General features: G+C 42.3%; 2 protein-coding genes across 2 annotated transcripts in view; one reads left to right on the top strand and one right to left on the bottom strand.

The window, feature by feature from the left end:
- Nucleotides 1–3,841, bottom strand: part of LOC124261903 (ADP-ribosylation factor 6-like) — an 11,649-nt gene extending 7,808 nt beyond the window's left edge. The window contains 2 exon segments of the mRNA XM_046696267.1: nt 630–680; nt 3,811–3,841. Of these exon segments, the coding sequence (XP_046552223.1) occupies nt 630–680; nt 3,811–3,841 (82 nt within the window).
- LOC124261901 (E3 ubiquitin-protein ligase TRIM56-like) lies at nt 3,299–27,367 on the top strand. Its single transcript, XM_046696265.1, has 4 exons — nt 3,299–3,406; nt 4,934–5,230; nt 24,213–25,015; nt 25,603–27,367. Exons 2-4 carry the CDS (start codon nt 4,939–4,941, stop codon nt 25,879–25,881), a joined length of 1,374 nt encoding a protein of 457 aa, XP_046552221.1. The 5' UTR covers nt 3,299–3,406; nt 4,934–4,938; the 3' UTR covers nt 25,882–27,367.

Genomic DNA, 27,367 nt, shown 5'->3' with positions numbered 1-27,367 from the left:
ATCATGCTTTTCCTGAATCTTGCCAATCATACTGCTGTCAAAGGGACAGAAAATTCAATGATATAAATAAATTCATTGGCTTTATCAAAAAGGACAAGATCAGGTTTGTTGGCAGGAATTCTTCTGAGGGCTGTATATGGGCCTATTCCACAGAAGTTTGAAACATCATTTTTCCATGACGCCCTGGACATGTTCAGCGTCGTACCATGGATGGACCTCGGAGTCAAAGCCACAGGCATGTCGGAGACGGTAGTAAAAGCACCGAGTCATGCCATAATGTCGTTTAAGATATGCTGTTTGTGCCAAGGAAGGGCATCCACTGACAAGGTGTTGGACAGTCTCTGTGAATTCATTGCAAAGTCGACATTCCATATTGATATTTTCTTTAAGAATCACATTTAGGCGATTGCGAGTGGGAAGTGATTATTATTATTATTGTTATATCTCCCCATCCCTCCAGAAGATCCCGGTTATACGCATTGATCTTCACCAACCAACAGTTAAAATTATAAACTGGGTCTGGCGATGGGACTCGATTATTCAAGGAACGCCGTCATGTACCTGGAATTTTTATTAGTCCGTCTTTTCAACAAACAAATTCACAAACAAACAAACATCCCCGAGCCTACCTGCCCCATCCAACCCAAGCATCAGGATACGAGCTTTCGCCGATGAAAACTCTTGGGTGGATCCTCATAAGCCGTGAGAGTGACCAGCCCATAGCGATGTCACAAAACGTCCCTCAACACGATAACTAGTCCTCAAAATGTGTCCAGTTCGGCAGAAAGTGCGAGGTTGTATCACAGCCGTCCCTTTCCGCTCTGAATTTATACCAGTTGTCATCCCCAGTCTAGTCAGTCTGCTTGACTGTCGTCACCATGACCACATACACCAATGGGAGTCACATTCAGGAAGCTTGTCGGCGCAATATACAACTGTCAATTTCTGGTCACGTGGAGATCTAAAAATAGCTCCGCAGCGCGATGGGTATGGCAACAGCCATTTTCCGAAACCACCGAAATCCCCTCTATGGATATCATGTGCGAAAATACGACGATCCAATCAGAATGCGCATAAAGGGTTGAGGTACTTTGATAAAAATAATCCCGCTTACATTAATCGGTTTAATATGATTGTCTAGAAAACTTATATAAAATGTATCGTCATTTTCACATGACTTTTATTGCAACTGCATATTCAAGAAAATAATCCCATTTGCGATTTTAACCCGTCTTTAGAAATATGCATTTATAAAATAGATTTTTTATCAGCCGTTTACTTTATATCTATAATGCATGCATTAAGACGGGTTAAAAACAAAATGGGATATTTTTCTTGAATGTACAATTGTAATAAGAAAAATAACTTCATCAGCAAAAGACCCAAACACAATTGCTTAAAAAATAGTTATCACCTCTTAATAAATATGGAGATGTAAATAAAAATAAAATAAACTTTCGAAACCAAATGGATCAACACGCATCATGTCAGTAAGCGCTGGTAAAATCTCAGAGGAAAACACTGAGTGGAAACACGGGGGCAGTTATTAATGTGAACAAACACACGAGTGTGTATTTGAATGTTTCACTGTTCATGGCGCTGTCCACATTAAAACTCAAAATTATGCAAAACAATTCTGCTATAGTTACATCGTTATTTGTAATGTCAAAATGACGATACATATTCCCCGATTTTCTAAAAACAATCACATACTGTCATAACCGATTAAATGTTCTCGGGATTATTCTTATTTAATTACCTCAAACCCTTCCACTCATTCTTATAGGTTTGGCGTATTTTCGCATATGATATACATCGGAGACGAGACACTCTCGGCGGTTACGGAAATGGGCGAGTGGTGACGAATGGTGGAAAGGTATCATTTACAAGGTGAAGGATATTTCAGAATTGACAGAGTGAACTAAAACTGACACGACTACGTTCTGACCCGTGGGTACACTAATCAGCATCACGTTCGTCAAATCCAATCACACATCACAGACAATTGGAAACAGTCAACTTCCCCTGCATCGGCAAATCAAAACAGTAACCCTCAGCGCAGAAGGCTATTTTTAGAGGGATTCCCGTCACATGACCCGGTTTCCCGTGACGTCATTTTTCTCCAGCGTGTTCAGGGCTAGGTGTTTGGAGTTTCGTCAGCAGGTGTGCGTGTGGAATATGACAGCGTAGAAACCATGTTGCATCACGACCCGAAACATAAACATATCCCTCCACGCTAGAGCCTCGTCGACTATTAACCAGGTTTAATAATACTGTATCATTCAAACTCTGATCGAGACACAACATAAGACGACATTAACGCGTCCAGCACTGTCTCAGACACAGGCCCCACTGCGGGTCAGAAAATCGATAAACTAGGCCCCGGTTTAGTATCAACATCCCCTACTAGACCGAGTTGCTGTGCCGGAAGTGTACAAAACTAGGTCGTCAGCGCAATCAAATTGGTTAATAAAATGACAACAAATGCACGCGAAATGAGAGGAAACTCAAACGTCTATCATCCGAGATGTCACTATCTGATGTTTTATCTTGGTAAGAATAATTTTAAAACGAGTACAAATATTTTTTAAAGAAACACATTCATGCAGTGTAATGTGTTAGCCAATCAGATCGCCGGAGGTAGTGAAGTCAAGTGCTGACGAGCTAGTTTTGTATACTTCCGGCACAGCAACTCGGTCTTTGGCGATTTAATAAAAACATCAAATGCATCCCCACGCAAAGCCCATGTATATGCTTCCTACATACATCGGAGATATGGACAAAGCTTTTGATACTTGTGAGACCTTTAAAATACGATATATTCATTGACATGTGCGTAATTGTCCGGTTTTCGATCATGTCACCGTATTTCTGTGATGAACCTTTATGTATTATATAGTAGGGGGTGTTGATACTAAACCGGGGTCTAGTTTATCGATTTTCTGACCCACAGTGGAGGCCTGTGCGTCAACCCTGTACGGTATATCTCTTCCTGTGCTCAGTTTCCCTCTACAATGGTTACTTAGGGTCTATCTCGCCTGATGCTCAGTTCCCTCTACACCGGTTACCTAGGGTCTATCTCGCCTGGTGCTCAGTTCCCTCTACACCGGTCACCTAGGGTCTATCTCTTCCTGTGCTCAGTTCCCTCTACACCACCGGTTACCTAGGGTCTATCTCGCCTGGTGCTCAGTTCCCTCTACACCGGTTACTTAGGGTCTATCTCGCCTGGTGCTCAGTTCCCTCTACACCGGTTACCTAGGGTCTATCTCGCCTGGTGCTCAGTTCCCTCTACACCGGTCACCTAGGGTCTATCTCGTCTGGTGCTCAGTTCCCTCTACACCGGTTACCTAGGGTCTATCTCGCCTGGTGCTCAGTTCCCTCTACACCGGTCACCTGGCTGTCTCGGGTAAGTGTGTTGTCACAGGGCTGCGTCTATTCCAGTTATAACGCTACACACCTGTCCTACTGTGTACAGGTAACACTACAATGGTTCATCTAACTGTTAGGTCATCTCCAGGAACATTCTCAAATCCGGGCACCTAATATACTGTAATATTTAGACTGAGCATGGTGTATGAAGTGTCTACTTTCATTACTTCCTTGATCAGCCTCGTGACTTCAATACTGAGATCTGTCCCGATGTATGTGGATGTATGTATATAATGTGTGTTTGCTATACGGGCCTGTTGTAATTATGTTGCTCTGAATTGATCACAGATAAATGCTACAGCACAAAATATGGTAAAATACTTCTACATGACCACAATATTTTAATCTAATATAGAGAAACCCGAACTTAACGTCACCTACTTTCGATATGGTAATGAGCGGGTGTGGCCATGTAACTCTGTCAGGTGATTGACATGCTGCACACGGTTCATAACTGCATGTTGTAAAGCTGGTGACGACGAGTTGCAAAGATCCATTGACGAGCTGCTCACAGACAAGCCACTGATTCATGGTGCTCCGTGACACCAAAACATGCCCAGGCTGTTATACTATACAATGTTATGTGGTAATGCTTGTCAACTTCGAAAGATCACATATTCCTATAGCACAATAGCACAACTCATACAACAGCCCGAGGTACCGACCACCTGACTTTCATGGCAGTGTTTCGTGAAGTAAACACCTGAACTAAATTGTGAATTAATTCCGTAAAAGAATAAGCTTTGAAACCAGCAAAAAACAACAACAAAGAAATTTGCTGTAATTAACATTTGCATTCTAAAATTAACTAAGTTCAGAAACCCGTACAAAGGCACCACAACTGCCCATAAACTTTCGTATTGTGGCTCAACGGTTCCAGTATGTCAGGCAAAGGAGGGAATTTTGTGTTTGTGTAAACCGTGAAATATCTGAGGAATGTATGTTCTGTGTTTTACGTATGAAAATGAAAGTATCCAGTATCAATATCCGGCCAAAGAAAAATCTACAAGACGGACAGAATCAAACAAACAGACGGTCACTTCCCTTCATCCTATAACCAGCTTCTAACGCTTCTCAAATACAGGATTGGTTGTGTATAACGTGAAGTATGTGATAGAATAAGCTGTTCTATGTTTTATTTATGATCAGGAAGACAGAGCGACCGACACACGCACACACCATACTCACACAATGTAGACGACCCATGTTTTATTTATGACCAGCAAGACAGAGCGACCCACACACGCACACATCATACACACACAAATACAGACGGCCCAGTTGAAACCCGTCTACCAACGGTATCTCTCATTCATTATAGGATCTACATACATCTGGAATTTGTTTTCATTCGTTCATAATTCCAAGAGCAGGATTTACTAGACATAGTTGTTTTAGACCTATCAGTAAATCGGGACTACAAATATGGTCGGTGTTTGTGTAATGAATGTTGTGGTTTGTATAGTGGAAAGGATGTTTATGTCGTGTCTGCTGACTTTGGTAGGAGAGATGGCGACCTCCCAGAAGTTGACAGAACACTTCCTGACATGCACCATATGCACAGAGGTGTTTGACAAGCCCTGTACACTTGTGTGTAATCACACCTTCTGTCGGAAATGTGTCGTCAACTACACCAAAACCAGACGGGAAGCCATCAGTGCCAAGTCTCTCCTGTGTCCATTCTGCAGGAAGATGACGAAAGTGTCTGACCCCGAGAGACCAGTGGAGGCGTGGGCGGATGACGTCAAGCCGAGCTTTGTCATCCAGGGACTGTTGGACTCGTTTGGCCCCGGATCTAAAGGTGAATAGTTGTAGGTTGTAGCGCAATATACGTGTTGTTTACAAGCAGGTAACAGAATAATTGATTTAAGCAATATAAAATGTTTGTGATTGGGGGCGCGGTGGGCGAACTGGCTAAAGCGCCAGACTAGTGATCCAGCGAGATTGAGGTGCCGGGATCGAGCCCACCTGTGACCGGGTGTAAAAACCTTGGAGTCAACTTTGTGTGCAGACTCTTTCAGTGTTGTCACAACCCCTAGTGTACGGTACACAACCCTGTGCACTTAAAAGAACCCACGAATCCGTTGGTATATGACCAGATGGTGGCCCACATGAATACGTGCAAACACCCAGTTGCGGGTACAGCAACGTGCAGTAAACATGGACAAAGTACTGTGACTATGTGTCCCAGTCCACCAAGCTGTAAATGGGTACCTCGTAAGGATGGGAATGCCACACTAACTCGGTGCGCCTAGTGGCTGCAAGAGTTGTATGATCCCCAGGGAGTTGAGATTGACAATACGATGTGCCGTTGAACGAGGGAAAAACAAAGCGACTTTTCAGCAGCTGAGCTGAGCTGGATATCGGCGCTATACAAATGTTAGTATGTATGTGATGTTATGAACATTGTATGACCCCTGCTATGTATATACTAGTATAGTTTGATGTATGTAAAACCTGTTTGTGAGGAATGTGAACTTTCATTGTGGATATATGTTCAACGAGCAAGACACAGCATATCAGGTGACATGACCAAAGTCATATATAAACCTTATTCATGATCCGTGCAACAACGTTTACAGTGACACAATTTCAAACATATTGTTTGAAACATGACGTTTCAACATCAGACGTGTTCCGAAGTTTCCGATACATTTTCTCACATGTGTCAAGTAGGAACATGATGCGACACATCCAGCCCTATAATACATTGTGATGTCACCAGGTTAATATCACCACATCTAGCCCTATAATACATTGTGATGTCACCAGGTTAATATCACCACATCTAGCCCTATAATACATTGTGATGTCACCAGGTTAATATCACCACATCCAGCCCTATAATACATTGTGATGTCACCAGGTTAATATCACCACATCCAGCCCTATAATACATTGTGATGTCACAAGGTTAATATCACCACATCCAGCCCTATAATACATTTGTGATGTCACCAGGTTAATATCACCACATCTAGCCCTATAATACATTGTGATGTCACCAGGTTAATATCACCACATCTAGCCCTATAATACATTCTGATGTCACCAGGTTAATGTCACCACATCTGGCCCTATAATAAAATGTGATGTCACCAGGTTAATATCACCACATCTAGCCCTATAATACAATGTGTTGTCACCAGGTTAATATCACCACATCTAACCCAATAATACATTGTGATGTCACCAGCTTAATATCACTTCATCTAGCCCGATAATACATTGTGATGTCACCAGGTTAATATCACCACATCTAGCCCGATAATACATTGTGATGTCACAAGGTTAATATCACTTCATCTAGCCCGATAATACATTGTGATGTCACCAGGTTAATATCACTTCATCTAGCCCGATAATACATTGAAATGGAAATTGTCCAGCGCTACTTTGCTAGAAGAGTCCAGAACCTCCACAAAGAGATCTCCTACAGTTGCTACAGCTCAGGGTGGTAGGACTGTGGTCAATGCAAGGCAGAGCAGATAAATCAAAGCTCCTGTTTTGGGGCCGACTCTGTCGCTCAGCCAGTACCAGTGTTGTAGAAGCCTATCATGTATTTGAGATTCGCGGAATATATGTCTACTGTGGTAAAAGTACAAGATCGATTGCCCATGACCTCTTGAATGCAGCTCACAAATATGGATTTTCAGATATCATTGACACCTTCATGACAACAGGAGAATTTCCATGCAAAAATGTATGGAATTCCATGGTACAGAAGGCTATATGCCACCACGAACACACTGAATGGAGAAATAAACTCCAAGAGCGTCCAAATATGCAGAGATTTGGTGCCATTCATACGCGCCTCTCTCCTCATCGTCTCTGGAACCTGTGTTTGTGGTATAACATGGCCACTCCTCCTGTCTGATAAAGTTAGGTATACTGCCCGTCACACTTGGACTGTGTCTTATATGCGAGACTGAAAGTGAGGGACATTGTAAAACATCAACTCCTATACTGTGACAAGCTGGTAGAAAACAGGAACGCACTGAGCGAGCATCTGTTTGATAACGTGTCTCTTGACACGTATATGAGACTCGAAGATGCTGAAGACGAGGTTAAAATCCTCACATACCTTGGTTCCATTACTCCGGTTGTGCAGGACATGACTCTCGATAGCTGGGCTAGGTTCATGAGCATTATTGCAAAACGCATCAGTGCATGGAACCTAGCCAGCATTCTGTATTTATAAGAATAGCATGCAATGCTTTGTACATATTGCCCAGTGATCATCTGTTGCCAAGAGCTATGATTTTTTATGTTCTGTTGAATTTTTCAAATATTATTGAACTTTCTATTTTGTCACAAATGTGTGTTATGCTCTAAAAATATATACATAACTGGATGTATAACTCTCCAAACCATTGGTGGAAATAAAGAACATTCATTCATTCATTCATTCATTCATTCATTCATTCATTGTGCTGCCGCCATGTTTATATCACCACATCTAGCCCTGTAATACATTGTGATGTAACCAGGTTAATATCACCACATCTAGCCCTATAATACATTGTGATGTCACCATGTTAATATCACCACATCTAGCCCTATAATACATTGTGATGTCACCACGTTAATATCACCACATCTAGCCCTATAATACATTGTGATGTCACCAGGTTAATATCACCACATCTAGCCCTATCATACATTGTGATATCACCAGGTTAATATCACCACATGAATGAATGGTTATTTCAGATACAACTAACTGCAGTTATTGCAAGGAGGAAGGGGAGACAACTCAGCTACATCTTGGTGTTCTGTTTGTGACGACGCACTGTGTGAACGATGTACACGGATGCACCAACGAATCCCCTCTTCCCGTCACCATGACGTAGTTGACCTGTCTGGAGAGACAAGGGTCAAGGTCAAGAGAAAGGTCATGTGTAAAGTTCACAAGGACGAGAATATCAAATATCTTTGTAAAGATTGTAAAACAGCTGTTTGTCAAACATGCTGCACCATACATCACAGGAAGTGTGACATGGTTGTTGAAATTGACTCAGAGATTCCTGCAATGAAACCGAGCTGAAAAGGAATAAAGAGAATTTATTAAAGAAACGCGATGAGATGAAAACATATGTTGGAAAACAAAACTCCATTGTCAAAGAAGAATTGGCGCTTTATATACGGATAGAATCAAGTATCAAGTCTGCAAGTCTCACAGCAATACAGATGATCAAAGCCAAGGAACGGAAACTTCTGTCTGAACTGAAAGAGATGTCTGACAGACACATTGGACAACTGAAGGCAGGCATAAAGTCCGGTGAGGATGTCAGTACAGATGTACCAACAACAGACTGAGCTGATAGACCAAGCTCTACAATCTGAGTGTGACATGGATGTGTATGAGATGTATCAGGGATGTGAGGGCCGGTGATGTGGATGCTGTCGGAGTCGTAGAGGTGAAGGAGAAGGGAAGAATAGACAGGATTACATTCAGACAGAACACGGACAAGCTGAGTAGAGCACTGGAAGATCTCCATCTGGGTGAGATACACGTCCAGTATGACGATGTGCTGGACCTGAAGGCTGCTCCTGTGTTACAGGACACCATTAATGTGCTGGACCTGAAGGCTGCTCCTGTATTACAGGACACCATTAACTTGACAGTAGCAGGAGATGCTTGGGGAGGAGACCCCATTGACGTGACGGTGTTAGAGGTGAATGGTACAGACACAGTGGTAGTTACAGACCCCTTCAACAACAGTGTAAAGTCCTTCTACACCAGGAACAGTCAACCAGGTCACAGCAAGCTCAGTCTGGGAGATGGACCATGGGGTATAACAAGGCTGAAACACAACCAGGTGGCTGTCACTGTGCCGAATTCCAGTCAGATTGTAACAGTTGAAGTGAACCCTGACCTGGTGCTGCTGTCGACCATCACAACCAGCAAACAGTACTGGGGTATAACGTCTCTTACACCATCAACACTAGCAACATGTTCCAACTACCCTGTATGTGTTGATATCCTGGATATGTCGGGCCACGTGCTGAGGTCAGTTTGTCGAGGCCACAGAGGTGGAAAAATCTTAAAGTATCCCAGCTCCCTCTGTACCACGAGGACAGGAAACATCCTGGTGTCTGACGGTGGAACCAACTGTGTCGTGTGTCTGACCCCCGATGGTGATGTGGTGTTCAACTACAGACCTACAGGAGACACAGCACTGAAGTATCCACGTGGTATCACAAGTACCAGCACAGGCGACATCCTGGTGACAGACTACTCACAACACAGAGTCATCCATCTGACAGAGTCAGGACAGTTTGTTAGAAACATACTAACATCACAGGGTGGTGTCAAGAATCCAAGGGGACTGTGTGTTGGTGGTCGTGGTCGTATGTACTTGTGTACGGCATATGTAGTGAAGGTATTTACATACTGTAAGTGAGAGAACATGTCACAATCGCTTTCTGTATGTTAAATATAGATATATGTTACCTGGATAGATAGGATGTGATGCACTGTAGGAACATCTGACTTTTGATGTGAACGTGACGAACGATACCTGTTGTAGAAAGACCCAGCTTGTAATATAATGAGGGTTGATGGGGTAGCCTAGTGGTTAAAGCGTTCGGTCGTCTCGCCGAAGACCCGGGTTTGATTCCTTACATGGGTACAATGTGTGAAGTCCATTTCTGGTGTCCTCTGACTTGATATTGCTGGAATATTGCTAAAAGCGATATAAAACCATTCTCTCTCACCTACTGGAATGTAATGTAATGTAAGCAGCCATTACTTCTACTTTATATTCAGATATATTGTCTCAATAACTATGTGGTCCAAAATCATGTAGAATATTGATATTTTGAGTTGTAATGATTTTGAATCACTTTTTCTTTAAGTGACTTTGATGAACAATTTTTTTACAAAATTTACTGAATGGGTTGTAGGTCTTTTGGGATGTTTAACATCGGTTCTCACCCTCTCGACATGTTGTGTGATATGCATAGCAGGGAAATCGTCTCTGCTCACATTGTATCAACTCTGTATAAGTTATTCTGATCACATTTATGCTGATGATGTTAACTCAGTGTTGGATACAAAAGCAGCCAAACTAGTTGGAGGATGAAATCAGTAAAGAGCAGCCATTGTGGCCAACCGATCACCAGATAGATACAGTACTACCACTGCACACATACACATGAAATGTCTTGCCAACTTGTGACGTGTTGTGATGTTCGAACCGACAGGTCTGTCTGTTGAACAGCGGGTACGTGAGATTGACATGACAACTGAGTGGTCAAAGGGAGATAAGTCGTTATGAGAAGTATATGAAGAGCCATAAAATGTAACGAACGAATGAATAGTTTATCAGTGAGTTAGTTGCGGTTTTACGCTGCTTTTCACATTATTCCACACATTGTAATTTGTTGGGAATCGAACCCGGGTCTTCGTCGTGACGAACGAACACTTTAACCACTGGGTTACCAGGCCCCTATTTTATCACAATTTGTGTTTGTGAGTGTTGTAAATTGATACATGCAGTGTTTATACCGACGTGAACAGTTATCTCCTCTCTGCCTCATATCATTCATTCACTTGATGGAGGAGTAGGAAACGTTGTGTTCGTCATAATAAAGAAGTTGACATCGATAAAACTCTCTTCCTGATGTGTATCCCTTCTAAATGCCATCAAAGACCTGATGTTGTTCTACCTTTGAAATTTCTAATTAAGATGTGTCGTGATTTCTAAACTTGGTTACTTTTATAGTACAATTGTTAATTTGTTGAATGTAGTACAGTTGTTTGTTGTTTCACACTATATTGAGAGAGAGAGAGAGAGAGAGAGAGAGAGAGAGAGAGAGAGGAAGGGAGGGAGACAAAGAGAGAGACAGAGAGAGAGACAGAGAGAGAGATAGAGACAGAGAGACAGAGAGAGAGATAGAGACAGAGAGAAAGAGAGAGTGAGAGACACAGAGAGAGACACAGAGACAGAGACAGAGACACAGAGACAGAGAGAGAGAGAGATCCCCAGGGTCCCGTTGTACAAAACAACCTTAGCTCTAAGGTTACCTTATCTCCTTAAGTTTTAACCTTAGGCCTTTGCTAAGGTTGACGTCCCGTTGTACGAATCTACCTTACGCTAAGGTAGTCTTGGAGTTAAGGTGAAAATTTAAGGTTGGTCCGACCCTACCGTAGTGTGGGCTAAGGCTGACAGAAGATCTTTTACTCTTTTACTCTGTTTAGTCTGCGGCGTAAAACGCTATTCACACAACCACCCACTCGCCCACAGAGAAACTATATACTGCAACCGCCAGTATTGGTCTGCAATAGACAGAGGTATCCTGTTAAATAGGTGCGATTCCTCACATGGGTACTAATTTCTGGTGATATTTCTGGAATATTGCTAAATGCGGCGTAAAATTAAACTCACTCACTCCTGTTTAACAGTCGGTTGTTGTGTGGTATGTGTATAGCTTTAATCTGCACACACACTATTGGCTGACAGAAGATCTTTACCCAAAATACCCTCTGTTTACTCTGCGGCGTAAAACGCTATTCACACAACCACCCACTCGCCCACTGAGAAACTGGATACTGCAACCGCCACTCGTCAATGGTCGAGTTTATACCTTTCAAACTTCAAACACATGTCATCGTGTCCCAGTTGTGTAGATCGATGTTCATGCTGTTGATCACTCGATTGCCTGGTCCAGACTCGATTATTTACAGACCGCCGCCATATAGTTGGAATATTGCTGAGTGCAGCGTTAAACAACAACTATTAAGCTTGGCTGAAGCTTTTGGTCTGCAATAGACAGAGGTATCCTGTTAAATAGGTGCGATTCCTCACACGGGTACTAATTTCTGGTGATATTTCTGGAATATTGCTAAATGCGGCGTAAAATTAAACTCACTCACTCCTGTTTAACAGTCGGTTGTTGTGTGGTATGTGTATAGCTTTAATCTGCACACACACTATTAGCATATATAGGCCCAACACAGAAATCGCAATATTAGATACCCGTAATGGTGGCCAGATCTAGCTTTAATCTGCACACACACTATTGGCATATATAGACCCAACACAGAAATCGCAATATTAGATACCCGTAATGGTGGCCAGATCTAGCTTTAATCTGCACACACACTATTGGCATATATAGACCCAACACAGAAATCGCAATATTAGATACCCGTAATGGTGGCCAGATCTAGCTTTAATCTGCACACACACTATTGGCATATATAGACCCAACACAGAAATCGTAATGTTAGATACCCGTAATGGTGGCCAGATCTAGCTTTAATCTGCACACACACTATTGGCATATATAGACCCAACACAGAAATCGCAATATTAGGGTACCCGTAATGGTGGCCAGATCTAGCTTTAATCTGCACACACACTATTGGCATATAGAGACCCAACACAGAAATCGTAATGTTAGATACCCGTAATGGTGGCCAGATCTAGCTTTAATCTGCACACACACTATTGGCATATAGAGACCCAACACAGAAATCGCTATATTAGATACCCGTAATGGTGGCCAGATCTAGCTTTAATCTGCACACACACTATTGGCATATAGAGACCCAACACAGAAATCGCTATATTAGATACCCGTAATGGTGGCCAGATCTAGCTTTAATCTGCACACACACTATTGGCATATATAGACCCAACACAGAAATCGTAATGTTAGATACCCGTAATGGTGGCCAGATCTAGCTTTAATCTGCACACACACTATTGGCATATAGACCCAACACAGAAATCGTAATGTTAGATACCCGTAATGGTGGCCAGATCTAGCTTTAATCTGCACACACACCATTGGCATATAGAGACCCAACACAGAAATCGCTATATTAGATACCCGTAATGGTGGCCAGATCTAGCTTTAATCTGCACACACACTATTGGCATATATAGACCCAACACAGAAATCGTAATGTTAGATACCCGTAATGGTGGCCAGATCTAGCTTTAATCTGCACACACACTATTGGCATATATAGACCCAACACAGAAATCGCAATATTAGATACCCGTAATGGTGGCCAGATCTAGCTTTAATCTGCACACACACTATTGGCATATATAGACCCAACACAGAAATCGCAATATTAGATACCCGTAATGGTGGCCAGATCTGTTGCATGATTTATGATACACTGCTGGGTTTGGGAACATATGTTCTTTGCATTTTCAAAGCGATATTGACCAAGTCGAGTGTCCCTCAGTGACATTGGTTCAATACAAGTCACACAACGACGCTACAGATGGGTACTTTAGCAAGTTGAATAACACAAGGGGCTCTTTGAGTGATTACTTCTACACCTACTATAAGAGTAGCAACATGTTAACACATTTTCATTGTCCATATCACTGCCCATATTAAGTGGTATACTAGTGTACACGTGTTACGTCATAATTTATCACGTTGTGACTCCCATGGGGATTGTTTTGTTAAACATTTCGTGACAAAAATAGATAGAGGGAGTGAGAGTGAGAGTTTATTTCTTATAATGGCCTCATGGCCCAGAGTACAAAACAATACATAACTGTTTGTTTGTGCGCATACAATATATATACGTAAATATAGTGCATCACTGTATAGCAGTCAAACAGGTAGGTTAGACACCCAATTTGTGAGATAAGCAAAGAAATTCATATAATATACGCCTCAAGTTTCTATTAGTGTACAGAGCAGTAATATACACTTCTGTTTCCAAACTGACTTGTACGATGATTTAACTTTAAGAAAGGAACTACTACCAATATCACAGTACCAATATCACAGCTACAAGTTTGGAAACAGTTATCCTTGGAGCGTTGCTTAAACGTTGCAATAATACATCTACGTCGCCAAAGTCTTGTGTAATCGGCACAAAAGAGAATCCAAATTTTAGCAATAGTGAACGAACATAAGACACGAAGTTGACACTTCCATTTTCACCATTCATTCTCACGAGTCTACACCAGTACCTGATACAACGGCTAAAATAATTAAATATATCCCTCCACGCTAGAACCTCGTCGACTATATAAACCAGGTTTAATAATACCGTATTATTATTCAAGCTCTGATCGAGACACAACATTAGACGACAATAACTCGACCAACCTTGATCAAGGACTAGAGCGCTGTCTCAGATATTGAATATTGACTTCTCGTGTCCAAGCTACTCAAATCATTGGTGATATCTTGATAAACTTGCTGACTTTACAGGCCTGTTCTCCGGTTTTCCAAAGACCCAGCTAGAATTCTGATGGTTGGACTCGATGCTGCCGGTATGTTAAGTAATATTTATTTGTAGCTACTTTTGCACAACTTGTTATTGACATGAACACATTCTAATTTTACAGGATACATTTGGTATTTCAATCATGCTTTATGTATTAATAAGGTCTCCTTGCCTCCAGGCAGGAGACCTATTGAAATCATTCGGATTATTATTATTTATTATTCTGCCGTATTTTGTACCAAACATAGCTCCTAAACCAGTGCTCAGAATCGCTTCCCAAAATCACCAAGGTGCCCACAACGGTGAAGTTGATTGCGCCGAAAACGCAGGACTCTAGGCCCAACAGCAAAGGGCAGATAATTAAAAATAATTCAAAAATTTCAATTTCCAAGCAATAATCTCCGAAACTACATGTCCAATGACTACCAAATTTCAGGGGCAACTCTTGAATCAGATTACCTTCAATTTCAACTGATGGCCCATGGGGCCAAGAGGCTCAGTTTGGCGGCTATATTGATTCAAGGAAGTATGAAGGTTTTGGCGGGTAGGCAATTCACTGTTCCGTACATTATATGTGTACATATGATAACTGAAGTCCTGACACGACTAGTGGTAGTGTAGCCTCACGACTAGTGGTAGTGTAGCCTTAGGGCTAGTGGTAGTGTAGCCTCACAACTAGTGGAAGTGTAGTCTCACGAATAGTGGTAGTGTAGTCTCATGACTAGTGTTAGTGTAGCCTTACGGCTAGTGGTAGTGTAGCCTCACAACTAGTGGAAGTGTAGTCTCACGACTAGTGGTAGTGTAGCCTTACGGCTAGTGGTAGTGTAGCCTCACAACCAGTGGAAGCGATCACGACTAGTGGTAGTGTAGCCCACGGCTAGTGGTAGTGTAGCCTCACAACTAGTGGAAGTGTAGTCCTCACGACTAGTGGTAGTGTAGCCTTACGGCTAGTGGTAGTGTAGCCCTCACAACTAGTGGAAGTGTAGTCCTCACGAATAGTGGTAGTGTAGTCTCATGACTAGTGTTAGTGTAGCCTTACGGCTAGTGGTAGTGTAGCCTCACAACTAGTGGAAGTGTAGTCCTCAATGACTAGTGGTAGTGTAGCCTTACGGCTAGTGGTAGTGTAGCCTCACAACTAGTGGAAGTGTAGTCTCACGAATAGTGGTAGTGTAGTCTCATGACTAGTGTTAGTGTAGCCCTACGGCTAGTGGTAGTGTAGCCTCACAACTAGTGGAAGTGTAGTCTCACGACTAGTGGTAGTGTAGCCTTACGGCTAGTGGTAGTGTAGCCTCACAACTAGTGGAAGTGTAGTCCACACGACTAGTGGTAGTGTAGCCTTACGGCTAGTGGTAGTGTAGCCTCACAACTAGTGGAAGTGTAGTCTCAATGACTAGTGGTAGTGTAGCCTTACGGCTAGTGGTAGTGTAGCCTCACAACTAGTGGAAGTGTAGTCCTCACGACTAGTGGTAGTGTAGCCTCACGGCTAGTGGTAGTGCAGTCCCACGACTAGTGGTAGTGTAGCCTCACGACAAGTGGTAGTGTAGTCCTCACAACCAGTGGTAGTGCAGCCCTCACAACTAGTGGTAGTGCAGCCTTACGGCTAGTGGTAGTGTAGTCTCACGACTAGTGGTAGTGTAGCCTCACGATCTAGTGGTAGTGTAGCATCCCGGCTAGTGGTAGTGTAGCATCCCGACTAGTGGTAGTGCAGCCTCACAACTAGTGGTAGTCAGCCTTACGGCTAGTGGTAGTGTAGCCTCACGACTAGTGGTAGTGTAGCCTTACGGTTAGTGGTAGTGTAGTCTCACCATATATATGTATTACTACGTGTGTGCTTAATCATCCAGGAATTGTATCTACTTGTTGGAAACTTGTAATTATCAGTAAATATTGCAACAGTTTCATTCATGCGTATTTCTGCATTGTGCTGTTTACGCTTTGATGAGAAATGTAGACACGTCTTTGTGATCCACGAGAGAGTGAGTGAGTGAGTTTAGTTTTACGCCGCACCCAGCAATATTCCAGCTATTTGGCGGCGTTCTGCAAAATAATCGGATCTGGACCAGACAATCCGGGGATCAATTCCTAACCCTGATCTTCACGGTGTTATCCACGAACTGCCATGAATCACGGAAGGAGGTCACAGAGGACATACAATGAAAGTAAAACGCCAAGAAGACATAATGACCACGATCTATTGGCCGTGAGGAAAAACAGACTGGTATACGAACAAAGATGTATGTTTTTTTGTTTTGATACCTTTGTGTGATACATTAACAATAAATAAATAAACAGTGACATGGAAGACACGCCATGGTGGGTTTGAGAGGACCGTGCAGATGTGGAGCAGGTAGACTACAGATGTAGAGCAGGTAGACTACAGATGTAGAGCAGGTAGACTACAGATGTAGAGCAGGTAGACTACAGATGTAGAGGAGGTAGACTACAGATGTAGAGCAGGTAGACTACAGGTGTAGAGCAGATAGACTACAGATGTAGAGGAGGTAGACTAAAGATGAGGAGCACGTAGGCTACAGATGTAGAGCAGGTAGACTACAGATGTAGAGGAGGTAGACTACAGATGTAGAGCAGGTAGACTACAGATGAAGAGCAGGTAGACTACAGATGTAGAGCAGGTAGACTACAGATGTAGAGCAGGTAGACTACAGATGTAGAGCAGGTAGACTACAGATGTAAAACAGGTAGACTACAAGTGTAGAGCAGGTAGATTATAGGTGTAAAGGAGGTAGACAACAGAAGTAGAGCAGCTAGATTACAGATGTAAATGAGGTAGACTACAGATGTAGAGGAGGTAGACTACAGATGTAGAGCAGGTAGACTACAGATGTAGAGCAGGTAGACTACAGATGTAGAGCAGGTAGACTACAGATGTAGAGCAGGTAGACTTCAGATGTAGAGGAGGAAGACTACAGATGTAGAGCTGGTAGACTACAGATGTAGAGCAGGTAGACTAAAGGTGTAGAGCAGGTAGACTACAGATGTAAAAGCAGGTAGACTACCGATGTAGAGCAGGTAGACTAAAAGGTGTAGAGCAGGTAGACTACAGATGTGTTGCAGGTAGACTACCGATGTAGAGCAGGTAGACTACAGATGTAGAGCAGGTAGACTACAGATGTAGAGCAGGTAGACTACAGATGTAAAGCAGGTAGACTACAGATGTAGAGCAGGTAGACTACAGATGTAGAGCAGGTAGACTACAGATGTACAGCAGGTAGACTACAGATGTAGAGCAGGTAGACTACAGATGTAGAGCAGGTAGACTACAGATGTAGAGGAGGTAGACTACAGATGTAGAGCAGGTAGACTACAGATGTAGAGCAGGTAGACTACAGATGTAGAGTAGGTAGACTACAGATGTAGAGGAGGTAGACTACAGATGTAGAGCAGGTAGTTTACAAAATGTAGGGCAGGTAGATTATAGGTGCAAAGGAGGTAGACAACAGATGTAGAGCAGATAGATTACAGATGTAGATGAGGTAGACTACAGGTGTAGAGCAGGAAGACTACAGATGTGGAGCAGGTAGACTACAGGTGTAGAGCAGGTAGACTACTGATGTAGAACAGGTAGGGCCACAGATGTAGAGCAGGTAGACTACAGATGTAGAGCAGGGTGGACTACAGATGTGGAGCAGGTAGACTACAGATGTAGAGCAGGTAGACTACAGGTGTAGAGCAGGTAGGCTACAGATGTAGAGCAGGTAGACAGCAGATGTAGAGCAGGTAGACTACACATGTAGAGCTGGTAGACTACAGATGTAGAGCAGGTAGACTACAGATGTAGAGCAGGCAGACTACAGATATGGAGCAGGTAGACTACAGATGTAAAGCAGGTAGATTACAGATGTAGAGCAGGTAGACTACACATGTAGAGCAGGTAGGACTACACATGTAGAGCAGGTAGACTACAGATGAAGAGCAGGTAGACTACAGATGTATAGCAGGTAGACTACAGATGTAGAGCAGGTAGTTTACAAATGTAGGGCAGGTAGATTATAGTGTAAAGGAGGTAGACAACAGATGTAGAGCAGCTGGATTACAGATGTCGATGAGGTAGACTACAGATGTAGAGCAGGTAGACTAGAGATGTAGAGCAGGTAAACTACAGATGTAGAGCAGGCAGACTACAGATGTGGAGCAGGTAGACTACAGATGTAGAGCAGGTAGACTACAGATGTAGAGCAGGTAAACTACAGATGTAGAGCAGGCAGACTACAGATGTGGAGCATGGAGACTACACATGTAGATGGAAGACGGACAACTGGTAGTCTAGACTGGCGGCTTTGTGTACCCCTCTGATAAGTGTTAATTGGCACGGCTCCCACGGCCGAAAGCTATGATTACACAATGCCATTTAGAAGTGGTCAAATGTAACATATGTTATATTTGGGATTACACTTTCTTTGTAAAGTACAAAATTCTAGTACTTTTGAGTTGAGCCCCATCCGGGATTCGAACTCACACCCTCAGAGTCAGGCACCTAATCATAGCTTTCGGCCGTGGGAGCCGTGCCAATTAACACTTATCAGAGGGGTACACAAAGCCCGCAGTCTAGACTACCAGTATTTTGTACTTTACAAAGAAAGTGTAATCCCTAATATAACATGTTAAATAATGGCAAAGTATCTCAATCGAAGGTTTTGTAGAGTATCAAATATACCTTTCCATGTTTAACATTATGTCTATCTGGAGAGTTTACACTGAATCGGTTTGGTTTTGATCTCAACCTATCTTATTTCCAGTACACATTATTCCATCGTCTGCTATGGCAGCCCAGGCATAAACACGGGCCCCTGTGCCAAACATAGGGTATGTAATGTGCCGGACAATACTGTTTATAACATGTATATATATCATTCTAAAATAAAGAATCATCGTTCCTTTATGTTAACCTTCTAAGGTAAATATTGTATGCTATGCGGCGATTACCGCCGATATCATTTATGGCTTTGTTTAACTCATGTCATGAGTGATCGCCCCTGATTTTTGTAAATTTCAACCCCTCAGTGATCATGATATTTCTGTAATGTTTTAATGCACAGATAATAATATTGTCGGCGCTCATGCATTCAAGCTGTATTAACATTTATACCGTAAATGTACTGAATATTATAAACAGATGTAAATGTATGTTCTGTAAACATGCTGAACATTGTTATTTTATTGTTATTATATTGTTGCCACAATTGTTTCAGAGTTTAGCGTGTACACTGAATTCTCAAGCCACTTGGAAGTAAACTTACAACCCTGCATTCACTTTGCGTGTTGTCACTGTGACCCAGCCACATGTTGATGACGGTAGTTTGTATATAGTCGAGTGTTGGCCGGATAAACGAGTGATTGCTATTATGGCAGCATCCAAGCAGCCGGTGCATGACAACAATTATTCTTCCTAGTGACGGAACCTATTCATATAGTCCCCATGGACGACATGTTCCTTGATCCTTGATAACCAGAATCCCATGGGGAATGAAGCATACGGTTCGTGACCGATGTTAACCACATGTCAGTCTTGACCAATCTGTACACAAGTCTGTGAGTGTACCGACATCATTCAGTAATCTTGAGGGTCAACGTGCGGGTGTCATGTCCAGGAGCTCTGACGGACTCTGGTTGCCTTCACTCATTTCCGCACAGCAAAAATCTTGTCCAGTACACTTCAGCATTTACTCTTAAATATCAAACGTCAGTACAAACAATTTGAAGTCTTGATCTACCTCAGAGAAGTTAGGGGAGTGTTTTAACACCGCTTTTAGCAGTATCACGGCGGGACACCTAAATGGGCTTCACACATTTGGTCCATGTGGGGAATCAAACCCGGGTCTTCCGTCTGACGAGCAGACGAGTCAACATGAATGTTCATGTTCTCCAAGGTACAACAGTTTCCATATTCAAGTCCAAACCAACAGACAACATGTGCTTTGTGAACGTGTAGAGTGTAACAGACCAACAAAAAGATAACGGTGTGACTTATTCCTGGGTGAGTGAGTGAGTGAGTGATTGTAGTTATGCAGTCATCCAGCTATATCACAGGTGACTGAATTTTCTAATCTAACACTATCACAGCTATAAGACTGCAACAATAAATCTTGAATCGTGACCCTGCGCATTCAAGACGATTTCAAAACACAATCACTCATTCGACATCACTCGTCCCTTTCCGTAGCATGCAAACTGTCCCTGAATGACGAGTTGATCACGAATGAACCACGTCAACCCTGTAAGGTATATCTCTTCCGGTGCTCAGTTTCCCTCTACACCGGTTACCTAGGGTCTATCTCGCCTGGTGCTCAGTTCCCTCTACACCGGTCTCGGGTAAGTGTGTTGTCACAGGGGGCTGTGTCTATTCCAGTTATAAGCTACACACCTGTCCTACTGTGTACAGGTAACACCACAATGGTTCATCTAACTGTTAGGTCATCTCCAGGCACATTCTCAAATCCGGGCACCTTATATACTGTAATATTTAGACTGAGCATAGTGTATGGAGTGTCTACTTTCATTACTTCCTTGATCGGCCTCGTGACTTCAATACTGAGATCTGTCCCGATGTATGTGCATGTATGTATATAATGTGTGTTTGCTAAAGTTGTTACTGAATTGATCACAGATAAATGCTACAGCACAAAATATGGTAAAATACTTCTACATTAACACATTATTTTACATCTAATGTAGAGAAACCCGAACTGAACGTCTCCTACTTTCGATATGATAATGAGCGGGTGTCGCCATGTAACTCTGTCAGGTGATTGACATGCTGCACACGGTTCATAACTGCATGTTGTAAAGCTGGTGACGACGAGTTGCAAAGATCCATTGACGATCTGCTCACAGACAGGTCACTGATTCATGGTGCTCCGTGACACCAAAACATGCCCAGTCTGTTATACTATACAATGTCATGTGGTAATGCTTGTCAACCTCAAAAGATAACATATTCCTAAAGCACAATAGCACAACTCCTACAACAGCACGGGGACCGACCGCCTGACTTTCATGGCAGTGTTTCGTGAACTAAACACCTGAACTAAATTATGAATTAATTCCGTAAAAGAATAAGCTTTGAAACCAACAAAACAACAACAAAGAAATGTGCTGTAATTAACATTTGCATTCTAAAATTAACTAAGTTCAGAAACCAGTACAAAGGCACCACAACTGCCCCTAAACGTTCGTATTGTGGCTCAACGGTTCCAGTATGTCAGGCAAAGGAGAGAATTTTGTGTTTGTGTAAACCGTGAAATATCTGAGGGATTGTATGTTCTGTGTTTTACGTATGAAGAAGTATCCAGTATCAATATCAGGCCAAAGAAAGAATCTACAAGACGGACAGAATCAAACCAACAGGCGGTCACTTCCCTTCATCCTATATCCAGTTTCTAACGCTTCTCAAATACAGGATTGTTTGTGTATAACGTGAAGTATGTGATGGAATGGCTGTTCTATGTTTTATTTATGACCAGGAAGACAGAACGACCCACACACGCACACATCATACACACACAATACAGACGACCCATGTTTTATTTATGACCAGGAAGACAGAGCGACCCACACACGCACACATCATACACACACAATACACACGGCCCAGTTACAACCCGTCTACCAATGTTATCTCTCATTGATTATAGGATCTACATACATCTGGAATATGTTTTCATTCGTTCATAATTCCAAGAGCAGGATTTACTAGACATAGTTCTTTTAGACCTGTCAGTAAATCGGGACTACAAATATGGTCAGTGTTTGTGTAATGAATGTTGTGGTTTGTATAGTGGAAAGGATGTTTATGTCGTGTCTGCTGACTTTTGGTAGGAGAGATGGCGACCTCCCAGAAGTTGACCGAACACTTCCTGACATGCACCATATGTACAGAGGTGTTTGACAAGCCCTGTACACTTGTGTGTAATCACACCTTCTGTCGGAAATGTGTCGTCAACTACACCAAAACCAGACCAGAAGCCCTCAGTGCCAAGTCTCTCCTGTGTCCATTCTGCAGGAAGATGACGAAAGTGTCTGACCCCGAGAGACCAGTGGAGGAGTGGGCGGATGACGTCAAGCCGAGCTTTGTCATCCAGGGACTGTTGGACCTCGTTTGGCCCCGGATCTAAAGGTGAATAGTTGTAGGTTGTAGCAATATACATGTTGTTTGTAAGCAGGTAACAGAATAATTGATTTAAGCAAAATAAATGTTTGTGATGTTATGAACATTGTATGACCCTGCTATGTATATACTAGTATAGTTTGATGTATGTAAAAAAACTGTTTGTGAGGAATGTGAACTTTCATTGTGGATATGTGTTCAACGAGCAAGACACAGCATATCAGGTGACATGACCAAAGATATATATAAACCTTATTCATGATCCGTACAACAACGTTTACGGTGAGATAATTCCAAACATATTTACATGACGTTTCAACCTGAGACGTGTTCCGATGTTTCCGATACATTTTCTCACATGTGTCAAGTAGGAACATGATGCGACACATCCAGCCCTATAATACATTGTGATGTCACCAGGTTAATATCACCACATCTAGCCCTATAATACATTGTGATGTCACCAGGTTAATATCACCACATCTAGCCCTATAATACATTGTGATGTCACCAGGTTAATATCACCACATCTAGCCCTATAATACATTGTGATGTCACCAGGTTAATATCACCACATCTAGCCCTATAATACATTGTGATGTCACCAGGTTAATATCACCACATCTAGCCCTATAATACATTGTGATGTCACCAGGTTAATATCCCCACATCTAGCCCTATAATACATTGTGATGTCACCAGGTTAATATCACCACATCTAGCCCTATAATACATTGTGATGTCACCAGGTTAATATCACCACATCTAGCCCTATAATACATTGTGATGTCACCAGGTTAATATCACCACATCTAGCCCTATAATACATTGTGATGTCACCAGGTTAATATCAACACATCTAGCCCTATAATACATTGTGATGTCACCATGTTAATATCACCACATCTAGCCCTATAATACATTGTGATGTCACCAGGTTAATATCACCACATCTAGCCCTATACTATTGTTGCGATGTCACCAGGTTAATATCACCACATCTAGCCCTATAATACATTGTGATGTCACCAAGTTACTGTCACCACATCTAGCCCTATAATACATTGTGATGTCACCAGGTTAATATCCCCACATCTAGCCCTGTAATACATTGTGATGTCACATGGTTAATATCACCACATCTAGCCCTATAATACATTGTGATGTCACCAGGTTAATATCACCACATCTAGCCCTATAATACATTGTGATGTCACCAGGTTAATATCACCACATTTAGCCCTATAATACATTGTAATGTCACCAGGTTAATATTACAACATTTAGCCCTATAATACATTGTGATGTCACCAGGTTAATATCACCACATCTAGCCCTATAATACATTGTGATGTCACCATGTTAATATCACCACATCTAGCCCTATAAAACATTGTGATGTCACCAGGTTAATGTCACCACATGAATGAATGGTTATTTCAGATACAACTAACTGCAGTTATTGTAAGGAGGAAGGGGAGACAACTCCAGCTACATCTTGGTGTTCTGTTTGTGACGACGCACTATGTGAACAATGTACAAGGATGCACCAACGAATCCCCTCTTCCCGTCACCATGACGTAGTTGACCTGTCTGGAGAGACAAGGGCCAAGGTCAAGAGAAAGGTCATGTGTAAAGTTCACAAAAATAAAAGGATCAAATATCTTTGTAAAGATTGTAACACAGCTGTTTGTCAAACATGCTGCACTATCCATCACAGGAAATGTGACATGGTTGTTGAAATTGAGTCAGAGATTCCTGCAATGAAAACCGAGCTGAAAAGGAATAAAGAGAATTTGTTAAAGAAACACGATGAGATGAAAAGATATGTCAGAAAACAGAACTCCATTGTCAAAGAAGAATTGGCGCTATATAAACAAACACAATCAAGTATCAAGTCTGCAAGTCTCACAGCAATACAGACGATCAAAGCCAAGGAACGGAAACTTCTGTCTGAACTGAAAGAGATGTCTGATAGACACATTGGACAACTGAAGGCAGACATAAAGTCAGGTGAGATGTCAGTACAGATGTACCAACAACAGACTGAGCTGATAGACCAGGCTCTACAATCTGAGTGTGACATGGATGTGTATGAGATGTATCAGGGATGTGAGGCCGGTGATGTGGAGGCTGTCGTAGTCGTAGACATGAAGGAGAAGGGAAGAATAGACAGGATAACATTCAGACAGGACACGGACAAGCTGAGTAGAGCACTGGAAGATCTCCATCTGCATACACGTCCAGTATGACGATGTGACGATGTGCTGGACCTGAAGGCTGCCCTGTGTTACAGGACACCATTAATGTGCTGGACCTGAAGGCTGCTCCTGTGTTACAGGACACCATTAACGTGACAGTAGCAGGAGATGCAGATGGACGAGACCCCATGACGTGACGGTGTTAGAGGTGAATGGTACAGACACAGTGGTAGTTACAGACTACAACAACAACAGTGTAAAGTCCTTCTACACCAGGAACAGTCAGCCAGGTCACAGCAAGCTCAGTCTGGGAGGTGGACCATGTGGTATAACAAGGCTGAAACACAACCAGGTGGCTGTCACTGTGCCGGATACCAGACAGATTGTAACAGTTGAAGTGACCCCTGACCTGGTGCTGCTGTCGACCATCACAACCAGCAAACAGTACTTGGGTATAACGTCTCTGACACCATCAACACTAGCAGCAAGTTCCCATACCCCTCCCTGTGTTGATATCCTGGATATGTCGGGACACGTGCTGAAGTCAGTTTATCCTCGCCACAATGGTGGAAAATGTTGAAGCTTCCCTACTTCCTCTGTACCACGAGGACAGGAAACATCCTGGTGTCTGACTGGGAACTAACAGTGTCGTGTGTCTGACCCCCGAGGGTGATGTGGTGTTCAACTACAGACCTACAGGAGACTCAGCACTGAAGGTTCCACGTGGTATCACAAGTACCAGCACAGGCGACATCCTGGTGACAGACTACTCACAACACAGAGTCATCCATCTGACAGAGTCAGGACAGTTTGTTAGAAACATACTGACATCACAGGATGGTGTCAAGAATCCACTGGGACTGTGTGTTGGTGGGCGTGGTCGCATATGTACTTGTGTACATCAGATGTAGTGAAGGTGTTTACATGCTGTAAGTGAGTGAACATGTCACAATCTCTTTCTGTATGTTAAATATAGATATATGTTACCTGGATAGACATGATTTGATGCACTGTAGGAACATTTGACTTTTGATGTGAACGTGACGAATCATCCCTGTTTCAGAAAGACACAGCTTGTAATGTAATGAGTGTTGGTTGGGTAGCCTAGTGGTTAAAGCGTTCGGTCGTCACGCCGAAGACCATGGTTTGATTCCTTAAATGGGTACAATGTGTGAAGCCCATTTCTGGTGTCCCCTGCCGTGATATTGCAGGAATATTGCTAAAAGCTAAAAAGCAATATAAAACCATACTCTCTCACCTACTGGAATGTAATGTAATGTAATGTAAGCAGCCATTACTTCTACTTTATATTCAGATATATTGTCTCAATAACACTATGTGGTCCAAAATCATGTAGAATATTGATATTTTGAGTTGTAATGATTTTGAATTACTTTTTCTTTAAGTGACTTTGAACAATTGTTTTACAAACTTTACTGAATGGGTTGTAGGTCTTACGGGATGTTTAACAGCGGTTTTCACTCTCTTCTCGACATGTTGTGTGATATGCATAGCAGGGCAATCGTCTTTGCTCCACATTTTAGCAACTCTGTCTACGTTATTCTGATCACATTTATGCTGTTGATGTTAACTCAGTGTTGGATACGGGATCGTGTTTGATCGGTACAAAAGCAGCCAAACTAGTTGGAGCATGAAATCAGTTTAGAGCAGCCATTGTGGCCAAACGATCACCAGATAGATACAGTACTACCACTGCACACATACACATGAAATGTCTTGCCAACTTGTGACGTGTTGTGATGTACAAACCTACAGCGCTGATTGTTGAAGAGCGGGTTCGTGGGATTGATGTGACAACTGAGTGGTCAAAGGAGATAAGTCGTTATGAGAAGTATATGAAGAGCCATAAAATGTAGCGAACGAATGAATAGTTTATCAGTGAGTTAGTTGCAGTTTTACGCTGCTTTTCACATTATTCCACACATTATTATTTGTTGGGAATCGAACCCGGGTCTTCGTCGTGACGAACGAACAATTTAACCACTGGATTACCCCAGCCCCTATTTTATCACAATTTGTGTTTAGTGTGCGTGTTGTAAATTGATACATGCAGTGTTTATACCGACGTGTACAGTTATATACTCTCTGCCTCATATCATTCATTCACTTGATGGAGGAGTAAGAAACGTTGTGTTCCTCATAATAAAGAAGTTGACATCGATAAAACTCTCTTCCTGATGTGTATCCCTTCTAAATGCCATCAAAGACCTGATGTGTTATATGTACGTAGTGATGTCTGGCTCAGTATAGAACATTGCCATTTCCTTTGCTAATATGTTATACTACCCTTGCAATTGTTCTGCCTTTGAAATTTCTAATTATGATGTGTCTTGATTTGTAAACTTGGTTACTTTTATAATACAATTGTTAATTTGT

Source organism: Haliotis rubra, unplaced genomic scaffold (assembly GCF_003918875.1).
Source record: "Haliotis rubra isolate DU_JTF1 unplaced genomic scaffold, ASM391887v1 Scf815, whole genome shotgun sequence".
NCBI classification, from domain to species: domain Eukaryota; kingdom Metazoa; phylum Mollusca; class Gastropoda; order Lepetellida; family Haliotidae; genus Haliotis; species Haliotis rubra.
Note: the sequence above shows the minus strand (reverse complement) of the source record. Positions and strands in the feature narration are given on the sequence as shown.